This window comes from Elaeis guineensis, chromosome 9, assembly GCF_000442705.2.
Source record: "Elaeis guineensis isolate ETL-2024a chromosome 9, EG11, whole genome shotgun sequence".
Classification (NCBI taxonomy): Eukaryota; Viridiplantae; Streptophyta; class Magnoliopsida; order Arecales; family Arecaceae; genus Elaeis; species Elaeis guineensis.
In genome coordinates, this window is record NC_026001.2 from 8,912,481 (window position 1) to 8,929,275 (window position 16,795).

Genomic DNA, 16,795 nt, shown 5'->3' on the forward strand with positions numbered 1-16,795 from the left:
TAGTTTTGTTGTTACAACAAAGCTTAAAAACAGAAAGCTATAAGATAATACAGAGGGAAAATTCAAGTACCTGAAATTTTTTTGTGAGAGTGAAATTTTCTAGTTCTCTAATTTAAAAAAAGATTTGATAAGATTCTACCGAACAAGCAAACACCAAATTGTCGAAAAAAAGTCATAACTTTTAAATTTAACAAAGTAAAATATCAAATAATAATATGACTTTCATGTATCATTCCTAGAATTTTGCTCCATATGACCAAGCATTTTCTTCATTCACACTACTAGGATAGCACTCAACTGATAAGATAACCTCAGGTCAGTTTCCTAGAACCCATTCAACATTGGAAGTCTCACAAGCTCTGGGTCATACTATCATGACGTGGCGCTTATTTCATATATATCCAATAGTGAATTAATAACAAAGAATCAAGGCCGGCGATTGATGGTGCCCCACTATGCCCATCCAACTTTGTCATCATAATTTTTTTGGCTGAGGCATGGTCACCATTGAATTCCACCACCTAATTTAAGCACCAGTGCATGTCTCAAGTGGGCCCTAATCAAGCAAAAGTACAAGGTGGTGCATAGACTTCCTCACCAACTTGCCCTGTGGTCCCAAAATCCCTCGTTATCTTCTTCTGATTCCATCCATGTGACCCCCTGCCAATCTCCAACCCATCAGAAGCCAGTGAATTAATCCCTCCAATTCCCTCATCAATTTTGTTGCCTTACTATTCCATTACACATCACTCCTTTCTTTTCTACCCCATGCCTAGGATATCACAAAACTACCCATGGAACATAGCTATGGAGGACCTAACCATCATTCTAAAAGCCAAAAAGCCAATAGACAAAGAAACCTATTTTGGTAGAAGAAACTCCATTAGACCAGGTCACGCATGAGAATAGCCCACCAAGCACACCTATACCGACTATGATTATTGCACAAAGTGAAAAAATAATCCTGAAAGCCAAGTTTAATAAGAAAATTTGGGTTGGTAGACTCCAAACTCCAAAAATTGACTAATATTTTATGATAGATATCACCTATCTTATCATAGATATCACCTATCTTATTCTTGGAATGAAGAATACAGCTAAACAAGGATAACCTTCCAAAATCCCTGGTTTATATCATCAAAAGAGAATAAAGCCTTGGTCTATATCATCATTCACAACACAACCCATCACACATAGAGCCACCCCCGTGAGCCTCCTTCCCTAGAACTTTAGTAGGGCGGCCTGCCACGTGGCAAAAGGTGGTGATGACCCTCCCTAATTTTTTCCTAACGGCTCTTTCTTTCCTCCTCCGCTTTTCTAGCCTCTTTAGCTAAAACCACCCACCTTCAAATTTTTCCCAGATATAGCAGGGGGGAGCCTTTGAACAGCTTAAAAAAACCTCTCCTTTAGGTCGCACCGCCCCAGATTTCACGTGTGTATCTTAACTGAACTCTTAAACTATTTGAATTCCATTTAGTTTAGAATTCTCCCATCCCTTTCTCTCTTCACTCCCCTGTTCTCTCTCTCTCTGTGTGCTCACAGAGAGGAATTTGGAAGGAGGGAAAGGGAGGGGGGAGAAGAGAAAAGGGAGGCGTCTTTGTGTTGATTTCTTTGGGAATTGGGAGATGGAGTGGTGGAGATGGTGGCTTCTAGTGGTGGTGGTGGTGGTGGTGATGATGATGGGGAGAGGAGTGCAGGGGTATCCGGAGGAGGACTTGGTGGTGGGGCTACCAGGGCAGCCGAAGGTGGAGTTCAGGCAGTATGCCGGGTATGTGGATGTGGATACGAAGACAGGGAAGAGTCTCTTCTACTACTTTGCAGAGGCCGACAGCAATGCCAGCAAGAAGCCCCTCACCCTCTGGCTCAATGGAGGTTTGTGTTTGGCGGCCTTCTTTGCGATAAAAATTGCTCCTTTTTTCGTATTATTTGCTTTCTTTGTAATGATTTTGTTGTTGTTGTTGTTGATGATGATGATAGTACAGTGTTACTGATGGTGTTGAAGGTCACAAAGTTTAATTTTTTTTTTGCTTTTACTTTTCTTTAATGAACATGGTTATTGGATCCATAAGATTTTTTTTTTTTCCTGAGGTTGGATTTGGTATTTTATAAGATAGTCCGGTTTAAGTTTCAAGCAAAGCAGTCCTTTTTTCTATTATAAGAAGGTTGTGTTTTATGCGTATCGGAAATTCCAATGTTTGTGGTTCGTTCTAAATATTCTAGTGGTGTTTAGTATCGGAAGTATCTGTAATGATTTCTTGTTGGTTGGCTCAAGTGTTAATTCAAAGTTTTGGAACATTTTAGTTGATTACTATTTTCTCTTGTCTCTTTGTTCATTTTTCTTCCTTTTGTTTGGTTTCACCTCTCACGTTATCCAATGTCTTTATGGGCCGGCTTATAAGTATTAAGTCCTTTTATCCTTTTTCCCCTTCCATTTATTTTGTTATTATGTCTAGAATCTTCTTATGAATGTTTCAAGTTCCTCCTTTCCTTTAACGTAATGCTTACTACTGTGATTGCTTATGGTTTTTAGAAAGAAACTTTAATTACTTGTAGGTTAGTGTCAAGCTCCTTTTTTGTTTCTTTTCTTTCTTGCTTTCTTTCTTTTTCTTTTTCTTCCTTCTTTTCCCACGGTGCTTTTTTAGTTTACGTGCTCCTGGGCTGTGTGGGTGTTGGATATATATTACATATACTAATGGATTTGCATCGATATGTCACTCTTTTGCACAAGAAAGCTGTCAAAAGATTTTCTTTTGTATGTAAATTTGGTCTAATTATATGTTCGATTGAACAGGATACAATCCAGTTTGTCAATTATGTTGTGTTGGAAATGTTGTTTCCAGAGCTTCTACCGGTATAGAAGAAAAATAATTTATTAATTTATTTAGCTTGTAACCAGTGCAGACATTCAATTTTAGTAGGTATTCTAACGAAACCACATTATATTTACCCATTCCCACTACCTAGCACTTTATTTATTTATTCGAATGTAAGCCAACTCAAAATCTAGTTGTCACTCAGAATCTATACAGGCCCCGTTGTTTTATTACTTGCAAGTTTGTCCCCTCCATGGTTAATATTCTTTTACATGTGCGCCTAGTTGATTGACTTGGTGTCTTATGTACGTAATTGGCATCATTGTGGAAATGTATAGGTTGATATATGCTATATTGATGGTCCTAGAATTAGAAATTTGGTATACCACCATGACAATATTGAAATAGAACACAATTAAGATTTTTTTTTTTTTTTTGAAGGAAACATATATTAGATTTGTCCAGTGCATGGCTAGTATTCTTTCAGATGTGCAGCTAATTGATTGATTTGCAAAAGGCAGTAAAGGAGTTCTTTGCTTGGGGTTTGATTTGTTTATTTTCTCTTTTGCTTTTCGCTGGAGGAGCTGATCATTCTTGAACCATCAGCCAGCATACCAAAATTGGGAACAAACATTTATTAATTTTATCTCCTTTTATGGTGTCCTGAGAATTGAAGATTTGGTAAGATCAAAGAGCTTCCAAGAACTGTAAGTTCAGTCTCAACGATTATTTTGGTGTATGCCACATGATCATCACTGAATAAAACATTCAGGAATCATAAGGTATTTAAAAGTTTGTATTTACAGATCAAATACTTGCATATGTCAAGATATTCAATACAGATGTTGCATGATCCACCTTAAATGTTGGATGTATTATTCCTATGTTTCCCTACTAAGTTTTGAATGGAGGGTATTGAGTTAATGTGTAGACCCTCAGTTTCACAAGTCTTTTTAATGTCACTGTTGAGATGCATCCTAAAATATTTCAGTATGATTTTTTTCCTTCTCTTTCTTTCTAAAGCCTTCATGTGGATACAGATTGATTATATCATTCCTCAGAGCATGGTTTTCACTTGATAATTTCATTTAATTAATAATCAAGCCACAGAGATTAATCATGAATTAATTTTCAGGCCCAGGTTGTTCATCAATTGGAGGGGGGGCATTCACAGAACTGGGTCCATTTTATCCTAGGGGTGATGGTCGGGGCCTTCGAAGAAACAAAAAGTCTTGGAATAAAGGTTCCAACTTCTTCTAAACCAAATGCAAATATGTAAATTACTGTTTAACATGATGAAACTTTCTAGAACTTCATCGAATCCTTGTATCATACATATAGCTTACTGCAGCTTCTTTTTTAAACTACGCAGTCTTATCCATCTACAGCTACAAAACTTTATTGACTCTACTGTTTCTTATATCCATAGCATCAAACCTTCTCTTTGTTGAATCTCCTGTTGGTGTTGGATGGTCATACTCAAATAGAAGTTCTGATTACACTTGTGGAGATGAGTCAACTGGTAAGTTTAAAAGCCTCCATCCATCTCACACATTTTAATGAACTGAGAAGTGGCTTTTGTGGCTCGATACTGTGAAATATTTTCAAATTCTTTTTAGCCCCTTCATCATCATTGTCATCATCATCTATTATTTATAAAATTTCACATACACTTCTAGGTTATTGTGTATTATGTACTGACTGCATGCTCGTCTGTTGATGATGAAAGCTAATGACATGCATGTATTCCTGCTGCGGTGGTATGACAAGTTTCCTGAGTTCAAGTCCAGGGACTTGTTTCTAACTGGAGAAAGCTATGCAGGTCAACATGTAGTAAACTTTGCTTCAGTTAACATCTTTCTTCATCTTTGCTATCAATTTGTTGACATTACACAACTGGGTTCAGGGCACTACATACCACAGCTGGCCAATGTACTTTTAAATCATAACAAGCATTCAACTGGTTTCAAGTTCAAGATCAAAGGAGTTGCTGTAAGATGGCTTTTCCTGCTAAAGTTTTGTTTTATTTATTCTGAACTCAATACATGCTTGTGGCAAGTATTTGAAAGCATGTTCCTCTCTTCTTAGTAATTCATTAATCGTATCATTGTTTTTACTGCTCAAATAGATCGGGAATCCACTTCTCAAGCTAGATAGGGATGCTGCAGCGACTTACGAGTTTTTCTGGTCGCATGGTATGATTTCTGATGAGATAGGCCTCACCATCATGAATCAATGTGATTTTGAAGATTATGTCTTCCTGAGCCCCCACAATGTGAGTGAATCTTGCAATGATGCTATTGAAAAGGCAAACGAGATTGTTGGAGACTACATAAACAATTATGACGTGATCATTGATGTCTGCTACCCAGCAATTGTAGAGCAGGAGTTAAGATTACGAAAATATGTATGTCCTTCAATTTAACCTAAAATCCAGATACTCTATGGGTTCAGCGGTTGTCTTTAATTTTTTTCCCATTCTATATATGATTTTTATACATGGGTCACTCATTACTTTTCTGTTTCTTTGTTAATTCTCCCTTTCCAATCTCATAATGGCAGGCAACTAAGATAAGTGTGGGGGTTGATGTATGCATGACTTATGAAAGACATTTCTACTTCAACCTTCCAGAAGTTCAGCATGCTCTCCATGCCAACAGGACTAAGTTGCCTTATAGTTGGAGCATGTGCAGTGGGTAAGCATTCTGAATCTTATCCTAAGTAATTAGAATTAGCTCTTTTGATATGCAACTTGTGGCTCAAAGATATAAGCCAATGATGATTACTTCTGCCAGCCTAAATTCAAAAGCCATAGATAATATGATATTCTCCTTGGCTTGTTTGGCATTCATATAGGCAAGGAGGACATAATACAGACTTGTCAATCCATACTGAAAAAGAAAGAGGATAACCTCACAGTTGAAATATTTTCAGGGAAAAAAAATAGAATAAAAGTATTATGCTACAACCGAGGAACAAGACTCATCTCAATCTATTATAGCCATATGTGCTAAAATATATAAGGATTTAATAAAATTTTGGAAAATGACTCCAATATCTCCACAATTTTAAATCCTTCACCTCAAGAAATGTTGAAAGTCACATTTGCTGTGGTGTGGTCATATGAATTTATTGGTAACTTATATCAACAATAACTTATTATATTAGAATGTTTGCTATAACATGCGACAGAAGAACATCATAGATTTGACTGTTGCTTTAGTTTTAGCATTTTGACCTAGGGTTTCTAAGGCAACGGCAAACCTACTGAAAATAATTTTTGGTTTCCTTGTTGTTACTCCACAACTCTTCACATTAACATCAACATTTTCGAAATCACTCACCACAGTATTTGGATTTTTATTTCTTTAGTTAGAAGGTTTTCCTTCAAAAATTTTATAAGAGAAATTTGCTTCCTAGTCCAAGAAAACTGAATTTTAATAGATTGGTCCACATGCAAATAATGGGTGGACAAGAGCCTGAGACACCACTCTGTATTTTTCAGTAACATTCATCATCTACAGGAGCTCTGTCCAATCATGTTTATTATTTTAACAATTAAAGAATTTTTTTTTTTTATTATATGTCTCTTCCACTTCTTGAAACGTTTCAACTAATTTTCCTCATCATCATTTATTTTACACTTGTAGCACATTTTTACACTGTAAAGAATTGATGAAAAGCTGATGTTGTCAATCCCTTCATTCGTGTATGTCAGAGTTCTGAATTACAGTGACACGGATCCCAATATCGACATCCTTCCCTTGCTTAAGAGAATAATTAAGCATCACATACCAGTATGGATTTTTAGGTAAGATTTTCCTTCCTCCGAACATTAGTATATCTGCCAAGTTTTATTGAGATCATACTGAGATTAGCAGTTTCTGTGTTCATATCATGCAAATTGACTGTTCTCTTATATTACAGTGGTGACCAAGATTCTGTAGTGCCATTCTTAGGCAGTCGAACGCTTGTGCGAGAACTTGCTCATGATCTAAAATTTGGAGTTACAGTCCCATATAGCGCTTGGTTCTACAAAGGCCAGGTAAACTACTACTCTAAATTCACATCCCTTGGCAGACCAGTGAGCTGTAACCTGGGTGGTTGTCTTGCCTCCCAGTTATGTACCATATGCTTCCATAACGATGGCAAAAAGATATATGTATCCAATATCTAGCTCTGAGTCATGACATCAACTGCACTCTATCCACTTCATGCTCTGCACACCAATTCCATTCTGGATTACAGCGGAAACACTTCAGGTTTATGTTAATTCCAAAACATAATGCATGCACTTCATGTTTATGTGCAAATCTCTAATAAGTTGCCATCTTAATATTCCAAAGTTTTAGTGGGCGCATACGTTGATTAACTACAAAAATGAGATTATTTATTTGTTAGGAATCTGCATGGACATATCAATGCAATTCTTTGTTATATCATATGTTTGGCACTCGGTTTTTAATTCCTTCAATTCCTAATCTCCACTACTTGTTACTCATCCTAATCTGCCTACTTTACCACACCTCCTCTCATTTCTCACCCTATATGTCATTAGACCATTTTGCACCATAGTTCAGTCTTTTAGCTTATCTATGGCATCAAAAAACTTATCTACGGCTTCTTTTGTGTGATTCTTTTTTCTTAAGGTTGGTGGCTGGGCAACGGAGTATGGAAACCTACTGACGTTTGCTACTGTGAGAGGTGCTGCTCATATGGTACCCTTTGCACAACCAGCCAGAGCCCTACGCCTTTTCAGATCATTTGTGAATGGGCAAAGATTGCCAAACACAACATATCCTTCCATTGATGATGATGACCTTCAATAATTCATTCAAGTTGAAGACATAGGCAGCGAGCAACAGTTTCAAGAGTTCAGAATTTCAGCATTTGTCCATTACTCTTGCAGTGAGGAAATAGTTAATTGAATAAATATTTGTTACCAGGGCCAGTTGCTGAAAAGCAGTGCAATCCTGGATTTCGACAGATTCTTTAGTCTTCTGTGTCTCTTGGTGCTGTTTGGTTTTTCTTTCAGGTATAGATATTCTTCGCTTACTATGAGAAAATGAAATTTATCTGATTACAATTGAAAAAGAAAGCATTTACTATAGAATATTAGAAAAGATCTGATTTTCCATGGATTATAATCATTTTTGCAGAATTCTTGGAGAACATCAAGATCTGTTCCAAACTATTTAAATTAAATAAAAAAATAATTTGGGAGATGCCAATAGTTTTGAGGCTTTGTGCCCAAACATATTTAAATTAAATAAAAAAAGAATTTGAGAGATGCCAATAGTTTTGAGGCTTTGTGCCCAAACAACTGAAGCAAACATTATGTAGGCAAAAACTCAGAATTGTAATCCAAATTAGTATTTGTAAATATGTCCTTTTTGATATCGAAGTACGTACCTCGATTTAAACACGCTGAATCAATTTACATGTTTGAAAGCATATCTTTAACAAGAAGACTTGCAACTTTGGAAGTAGATAAACATCCTGTTTCTGTTAAACTTTGTTTCAAGCCACCAACTGTGTTGAAAGAGCATGAAGACAACCTCGTAGAGAGAGAGAGAAAGAGAGTGCATGTGACAAGACTGCAAGGAATTCAGCTTCTCAGAAAGTTTCAAGAATTCAAAAATCTAAAAAGCCCAAACTATTGTCATCAGGTTATAAATTGCAACACAGGGAGATACCAATACCAAGGCTTCAGCATGTTGGTGTTAGTCTCTGTTTTTCTCTTCAACCATATGGTTCTAAAAACTTATTCAAGATCCATCACCGGCCCTCCAAGAACTCTACATTCCATTCAAGAACCTGTGATCTTGATCTTAACCCAGGTAAGATAAGGATAAGAAAAGGTAGCAATTTTGGAGAGTTAGGGAGAAAAAGGAGCAATTTTTATAGAATTAGAGTGCATTTGCAGAGAGAAAGATATAGACTAAGGGGTCACTTGATCTTTCTTATCCTTTTCGTCTTCTTCTCTTTCTTCTTGAAGGGAAACCCTAACTCTAGGTCGATTTCATCTTCTGATCTCCACTTCTCTTTTCTCTCGGAAAACCCTAATCCTAAATCGAATTCTTTCCAGTCTACACTGACAGAAGTATCCGAAAAAAAATGGCGGAAACGAAGCCGGCGATCACGCCGACTTCAGTTTTTCCTCCACGGCTAAACTGAGCTCATGGACATAATTAATTTACTCCAATTCAACACGTGCATGGCACGTGATGGACCATGATTCATTGATAAATTTTTTTTTTATAAAACAGTTCATTCAAATAATTTTTATATAAATATAATAAAAATAAAAAAATAAAAAATTTTAAAGTGGTCTGAGAACCACCACCCCTATCTCGATCCAAAGGTTTTTTTTTTTTTTTTATATATACCCAACTATATAGGCTGCTACGTAGTCTATTATAGTATTCACTTTTCGAAATACATGCCCATTTACTATATGTCTCACCGACCATCTATTCTAAGACTTTTCGTACAAATCTGATGTGCGGTATCCACGTGTAGTTTCCGTGCAGATTGTCATTGCACAGAGAAAAATTATGCACGTATCCGCACGTAACATATGAATTGATGTACAAGACAAAATGGATCTTTGGTGCAAAACTAAGAGGATTCTCGTCAAAACATCCGGTTCAAATGGTTCTCTCGTCAATCCAGTCATTTCCCAGTTGACAGATGCGTGGAACCGAAACCGAAACCAAGATCAAGTGGTTATCAAATCTAACGTATATTTTTTCTTAATGGAACATAAAAATTTGTGTTAATGTCCATATTACGCAACAATTTCTTCCATCTGTAAACATGTTAAGAGGTTGGTTATAATTGCTGTTGCGATCAACTCCCTGTCGTTGTTGCTGGTAATGAGTACCTACAAAAACAGTATTCTCACAGATCAGAATTGTATCCGATGGACTTAAATCAGAGAGAAAATTGGTGAACAGTAGATTTGAAAATTAAAAATAGCAGAGTTCTGGCTCAAAAGTATCTTACCAGTATTGTTCACTTATCTTCCTTTTATAAATGATTCTGATGTAACCGTCGAGCACGTGATCTCACTTTTTATAATGCTAAATTATCGGATCATAATTATGAAGTTAGTGGGTCGTTAATTTTCACTAATTGCCGTGACACGTAGTCGATAATCGTTCATAACGGTTACAGTATGTTGAGCAGATTGGTCAACTATATATCGATAATATTGATATGTTAATAGAAGGTATGAGCGACCATTGGTAAGTAATTTTGATATGCCGACGGTCTTAGGTCGGAGATTATTCAAGTCGTCTATTGTTGGTCGATAGTAGCCGATTATCTGTCGGTTGACTGATTGTGGGTCGGCGCAATGTACTTAGTCAGCCAACGTAGAGTCAAAGTCGAAGTTGGTTAACTTGAGTCGGTGTGATTTGTTCAGTCAGCCGATGTTGAGTTGAAGTTGTATGTTCGATCGACCGTTGCTGAGTCGAAGTCGGAGATTGGTGGACTTGCTCTAACAGTTATCCCCCACTCCCAAGTTCAAGATGATCCGATGTGTGTATTACCACGTGGTTTGTCACGTTGGATGAAGGGAGTCATCTCATATTATATCGAACCCTGATTTGACTGCTAGTTTCTTCGGGATATGAGCGTCGGCTGCTTTGTCAATACCCTGCATCCGATGTTTAGTCGGGTTTGTACGTCAAGTCATCTGATAATCGATGGCAAGCCGAATATCCTTCAACTGACCGTAGCCAAGTTGGGTATAATTTCAATTCGACCTTGATCGTATTGACATAACATTCTGCTTAATTAGGATTAAGTCGGCATAATAGTCATTCGACTAGAGTTAGCTTTTACAGTGAAAAACCGTATAGTTGGTATGTCAGTTTTTACAGTGAAAAACCATAATATATTATGTACCGAGATAAAATCGATTCTCTGATTTTTACAGTGAAAGTCGAAATATATTTTGTATCGAGATAAAGTTAATTTTTTGATTTTTATAGTAAAAATCGAAATATATTTTGTATCGAGATAAAGTCGATTCTCTGACTTTTACAGTGAAAGCTGAAATATAGTTGATAGGAATTGACAGTCCATCTGTCGGTCTATTACCGCTTTGTAGTTGACTAAAACTTGTGATTCTGAAATTCAAAGTTTCTTCACTGACTCTTCTTCGGAAGTTGCCACCCAATTTGATCATCCGAAGATAATCAGCCTTGCAGTCGGTTGGTTATTGATAGTTTTCTTAGTTTGTGGCTGAGGTCATCAATCAACAGGAGGTTGAGTTAGTTGATCCCTTCAGTATTTTTCGAAATAGCCTCATCAGATCAGGACTTCTATCTCGTTCCTGAGTTGAATGCATTATTCGGTATCATGACCATGATCACGATGGAACTGACAGCACTACTTATCATGGCTCCTCGATGGTGCTTTCATCGGTGAAGGGTGTTGTAGGTACTCTGCTCCTTCAATCTCCATGAGAATCTGCACACGGAGAGCAGAGAAAGGAGTGTAGGAGTCATACCTGCCATAGTTCGACTTCGGACTCCATCGTCGGGATAAAGCTCGCTTATTGAAAGATGGCCGATTTAATTCGACCAGAGCTCCATTTTTTTCTTTTTCTTCTTCTGACCCTTACCTTCTGTCTGGCATCGATCAGAAGCAGCAACGTCCGTGCGGATGTACTTGTATGCGCGTTCGAGAAGTTCAACATAGGTTCGAGAGAGAATTTTATTCAAAGAATAGACGAATCTGAATCCCCTCATACCCCTCTTCATGGTCAATATAGCCATGTCTTCATTGAGGTCCCTGACCTCAAGCATGGCCGTATTGAAACGAACCACAAAGTCTCTTAATGTCTCAATCTCTTTTTGTTTGATTGAAAAGAGACTGTCGAATATTCATGACGGTCTTCAGCTAGTACTGAAGTGAGCCACAAAAGAATGCTTGAGCTGCTTGAAAGAATCCATGCTTTCCAACTGAATCCCGAAGTACCAAGCTCAAGCAGCTTTCCGTAAAGTTGCCGGAAAACTAATGCATAAGAGGACATCGATTGTCCCCTGAATCATCATGAGAGCTTTATAACTCTTTAGGTGGTCGATTGGATCGGTGGAGCCATCATATGACTCTACTTGTGGCATCTTAAACCGAGATGGGATCGACTAATCCAAGATATGCTGAGAGAGAGACTAGGTAGTGTGAAAATCATAGTCACTAGAGAACTTCCGACCCTCCATCTGAAGTTGGACAAATCGACGGTTAATTTTTCAAAACTTACGTTCATAGTCGTCTAACCGCCGTTACTGAAAAACTCCGAGAATGAAACCTCCCGACGAGCCTGAAGAAGAAACAGAAGGCGTCCACGATCGTTTCCCCTTCCTAACACTGTGGAGATGGGAAGCAGAGGGGGAATGCCGTGAGTGATGGATGGCACGATGAGAGTGTCGAGAATGTGGTCGTCCATCTCAATGAGTATCGAGACAGTTGCTTCGAAGAGAAAGAAGGTGATCGCCATGGAGGACGACGGCTGTGCCTGGAAGGCACCGATTGTGCCATCGGTTGTTTCGCCAATGGCTGCTGCTGCTAAGTTTGCTAGTATTAATGTATCAGAAAACTATTCTACATTTATGATGTTATTTATTAATTTAATTTTATGTTGATTAACCTTAAATCCTAAATGACTTCTTACTGAATTGCTTATTTTTGTTGTAATGTTTTGGAAATTTTTATCTTAATCTTTAATAATGATATTTATTTAAAAATTTTATTTTATTGAATGATAATATTTTATATCAATTTAAATCATTTTACTTGATAAATTCTCTTGATGATATTTTTATATAAAAAGAAAACAAGTCTTCGTGAACCATCCAAAAAAAAAAAAAATCGATAAACCAAATCAAACCAGACTGTTTAAATTATGCTGATTTGATTTGATTTCAATCTTCTATTGGCCTGATTTAATTTTTTAGAAATGCCAAATCATTTAAAGCTGGTTCGGCTTAGATTTGAGCATGAAACTAGTCCAAAACTCACCCCTATCAGCTGGTAAAACCCCAGCAAAGCAAATATATGTGCATGACAAATAATTGGAAAACAACGACAGCAGAACCAAGAATCTTGGTTAGTCCGGATAGTACATCCTTGCAACAAGTAGCAGGGGGCAAGATTCAATTCCATAGGAATCTTTCTTCAATCCTGTATATATAAATCCTTGGTCCTTGGAGCAATGACTTTAGTCTATCCAAGAGCCTGGTAGGGTGGGAATTAGTCCCTTCCAATTCTGAGAAAAGCAATCAAACTGAGAATTGAGGGATGCTCGGGGAGTCGATGCTCTCGGCCAGGCGTAGCCCGATGTCAGCCAGGAGGTAAAAAATTGCATGAACCCTGATTGAAACTCAGTAATATGCCCTGAGAACATATATCCGATGTCTGTTTATTGTACAGACCATTGAAGCTCCTTGAGCCGGATCTCATGGTGCACCTCATGCACTACAATGATGAGATGGAAGCTCAAATGCTAAAAATACTCATCCAAATCATCCATGCCGATCATCTGAATTCGCCATCATCTTTGCCAACACATCCAACACCTCATTAATTCTCTTTGCCAAAGGATGTGAAACACTCCCCTGGTAGAAAACATGCATCCTCCCCTTCACATCAATCCAACTGCACCCTGGTATCTTCACCATGCCAAATTCCCTCATCCTTGATCTCATCTGTGCCACACCGTCCCACCGACCAACAGCATCATATATGCCGCAGAGTGCGACATAGTTGCTAGGATTGCCAGCCTCCAATTCAAATAGCTTATATGCAGCAATTTCTCCAACCTCCACATTCCTGTGGACAACACAAGCACCTAGCAAAGCTCCCCAAACACTTGGTGCTGGCTCCATCGGCATCTCATATATCAATGCTAGAGCTTCTCCTATGCTCCCTGAGCGGCCCAAAAGATCCACCATGCAAGCATAGTGCTCGACTCTAGGCTCAACCTCATAAGCGTCAACCATCGAATCGAAGACCTGCCGGCCTTCATCAATTAGGCCAGAGTGGCTACAGCTAGCTAAGACTGAAGTGAAGGTGATACAGTTGGGCTGAAGTCCATGTGCTATCATCTCCTTGTAAAGAGTCAATGCTTCCTTTCCCTTACCATGAAGTCCATAGCAAGATATCAATGTAGACCAGGTCACAAGATCCCTATTGCACATGCTTAGGAAAACCTTATGCGAGTGTTCGAGGCAACCGCACTTGGCATACATGTCGATCAAAGAATTCCCAATTGCAATATCAGAATCGAATACCAAACATCGAACCATTCTCCCATGAACTTCTTTCCCTCTAATCAAATCACCAAGTCTACCGCAGGCATGCAGGACGCTTGGGATAGCCCTTGAATCCATCTCCTCCCCCTCCCAATGCAATCGTTGGAAGATATGCAGTGCTTCAATGGAATGCCCAGCTCTTGCAAGGCCAGAAATCATGGAGTTCCATGTCACCACATCTCTGTTCAGCATAGTTTCGAACAAGCAATGTGCATCAACTAAATTTCCACATTTCGCATACATGTCGAGTACGGATCCCGCCACGACAACATGGTCTTCGAGGCCGAGAACGATGGCCCGGTTGTGGAGTGCCATTCCGAGAGAAGCATCGCCGGTGCCGGCGCACGCCTTGAGAAGGGAAGGGAGGGTGAAGTGGTCGGGGCGAAGGCCGGATTGGAGGAAGGGATGAATGAGAGCGAGGGCGTGGTCAAAGAGGGAGGTCTGGACGTAGGAGGAGAGGAGGATGTTCCAGGAGTGCATGTTTCGGTGGAGCATTCGGTCGAAGACCTGGCGGGCGAGGTGGGGGTGGGAGCAGCGGGAGTACATGAGGACGAGGTCGGTCTCGAGGGTGGCGTGGGGGAGGACGCCATGGGCGATGGCCTGGGCATGGGCTTGCTTTCCGGGGCGGAGCGCGGAGAGAGGCGCGCAGCTTCTCAAGAGGGAGGACAGCCAGGCAGAAAGACCGCTGCTGCTGCTGCTCCGATGTGGCATCAAAACGTTTCAGAATTCATACCCCCACTTCCATCCGCTTTAGCTTGGGTTTGGTGGGGTCTAAGCCTTTTTTTTTTTTTTTTTTCCTTCTTTTCTTTTCTTTTCTTTTTAAGCTCTTGTTTAGGTTATTTAGATATGCTATTAAAGCGAGTGGAACAGCTTATGCAGGAAATTTGGAAACCTCTATCCCATCGATCCAGTAGTTAATAAAACTATATTGGTTTGTACTATTGAAATTGTTCATTTTTTGATCATTAGATATATAGATATGGCTCTCTAAATTATAGGATTGTTTGTGCTTACTTAAAATAGTTTAAAAATAATAGGTCATATTGGATAGTTCAAATCATTGATATAAAATCTCTATCATCCAATCTAGATTTAACCAAATCTAATGGGAGAACTGCTCAGGTATAACCAAACCTACGTTCATAAATGAAGGCTCGGCCTTTTCTTTTCCTTTGACCTTTTTCAAATTATGTATAGTGATATTATGGCTGTATCTATTTTTACATCATGTCTTGGGCCAGTGTACATAGGTCATCTTCCCCATTAGAAGAAAACCCATGTGTAGGCATGGCAGTTGGTACAATAGTGCAAAATCTTTATTTTAGCTGAAAATTTTTTAATTTAGTTTTGTCTGAAATAAGTTTAAAAAATAAATATTAAAATATAATATATATATATATATATATATATATATATATATTATATATATATATATATATATATATATATATAAACAGAAAGTGAGAAAAAATTTATGAATCATTGGAACTATCCATATAAGCAACCATTTTTTATCTATAAATACCGCCCGAAGACAAATTAACATTCCATAGGCCACGTTTTCAAGCTCTTCTTCTAAACAATTCTTAATACTTAATAAAAAGCATTAAATGCCAACATTATGTTATTAAAGCATGAAGTCCATTCATATGTATAGTTGAGAATATCAATCAATATTAACATTCCAAATGGATGATATTTTTTGATTTATAAATAATTTTTTAATATTTTATAGACCACATTTTCAAGCTCTTTTTTCAAATAATTCTTAATACTTAATAAAAAATATTAAATATCAATATTATATTATTAAAGCATGAAATCTAATCATATGTACAGTTGAAAATATCAATCAATACCAACATTCTGGATAGGTGATATTTTTTAATTTATAAATAATTTTTTTATAAAAAAATTAGTTTTAGAACCCACGTGCAATGCATGGGTTTAAAACTAGTTAATGTTGAAAGCTAAATGCTCATCCCATATTGAAGGATCTTGAGAAAATGATCATTATATAGGTATATATAATTTACATATAGATTTGGATATAGCGCACATCTATAGAGAGGAGAACTCTGCTGCAAATTGGGTGGTCTCATATGCAGTGAATCATTTAGGTTTGATGATCTAGAAGTCGATCATGATGGTGTGCCACCAGTTACGAGTTGGGCTGTTAAAATGGGCTTAGCCCACAGGGCCGGCTCGGCCCTGCTTTGTAAATGGGGTAGGTTGGACTGTCATATGAATAGCTCAAATAACAATCGAGCCTATTTGGCCCGCCCCACATCAGCCCAAGGGCTAATACCTTCCCAGGCCTAGCCTAGGTGGGCCATGAAATTTTAAAAAAAAATCTTAAAAAAAAACCTATTAGGTTTCTAGTCGCTGGGAGGCTGGGATCCTATTAGTTTTTTAATCCTGAGCCCCACTGCCCCACATCACTAGCTGTTGTCGCAGAGCAGCAAGATGACCGCCTCCGTCAGTTCCTCTCCCTTTTGCCTCCTCCTCCTCCTCGTCGGTGCCGCCGCCTCTGGCCTTCGAATCCGATCACGAATCAAGATACATCGGCCCCCTCCTACTTTCCGTCGATGGATGCCCCTCCATCCAACCTCCGGACGATCCCCCTCCTCCGAACCCCTCCTCCCTTCTGCCGACCGA

General features: G+C 38.4%; 2 protein-coding genes across 3 annotated transcripts; one reads left to right on the plus strand and one right to left on the minus strand.

Annotated features, from left to right (window-relative positions):
- Positions 1-1,183: 1,183 nt before the first annotated feature.
- On the plus strand, positions 1,184-7,911 carry LOC105051740 (serine carboxypeptidase-like 42). Of its 2 annotated transcripts, XM_010932329.4 has the most exons (10): positions 1,186-1,872; positions 3,949-4,056; positions 4,243-4,335; positions 4,543-4,635; positions 4,720-4,805; positions 4,942-5,220; positions 5,376-5,509; positions 6,532-6,624; positions 6,741-6,858; positions 7,463-7,911. In XM_010932329.4, the coding sequence occupies exons 1-10, from the start codon at positions 1,626-1,628 to the stop codon at positions 7,640-7,642; spliced, it is 1,431 nt and encodes a 476-aa protein (XP_010930631.1). In that variant the 5' UTR covers positions 1,186-1,625; the 3' UTR covers positions 7,643-7,911. The 2 variants fall into 2 exon arrangements, with proteins under 2 accessions (XP_073099807.1, XP_010930631.1); XM_073243706.1 differs by having other exon boundaries at positions 1,184-1,872; positions 4,543-4,805.
- Positions 7,912-12,751: 4,840 nt separating this feature from the next.
- On the minus strand, positions 12,752-15,046 carry LOC105051897 (pentatricopeptide repeat-containing protein At2g13600). Its single transcript, XM_010932541.4, has one exon. The coding sequence runs from the start codon at positions 14,846-14,848 to the stop codon at positions 13,349-13,351; it is 1,500 nt and encodes a 499-aa protein (XP_010930843.2). The 5' UTR covers positions 14,849-15,046; the 3' UTR covers positions 12,752-13,348.
- Positions 15,047-16,795: the final 1,749 nt, after the last annotated feature.

Excerpts from the sequence above, each read along its gene's own strand:
- LOC105051740 (XM_073243706.1), top strand. The coding sequence starts at position 1,626 with ATGGAGTGGTGGAGATGGTGGCTTCTAGTGGTGGTGGTGGTGGTGGTG. Across the intron at positions 4,336-4,542 it reads TTGTGGAGATGAGTCAACTG|CTAATGACATGCATGTATTC; the intron begins GTAAGTTTAAAA and ends TGATGATGAAAG. Across the intron at positions 6,625-6,740 it reads ATACCAGTATGGATTTTTAG|TGGTGACCAAGATTCTGTAG; the intron begins GTAAGATTTTCC and ends CTTATATTACAG.
- LOC105051897 (XM_010932541.4), bottom strand. The coding sequence starts at position 14,848 with ATGCCACATCGGAGCAGCAGCAGCAGCGGTCTTTCTGCCTGGCTGTCC.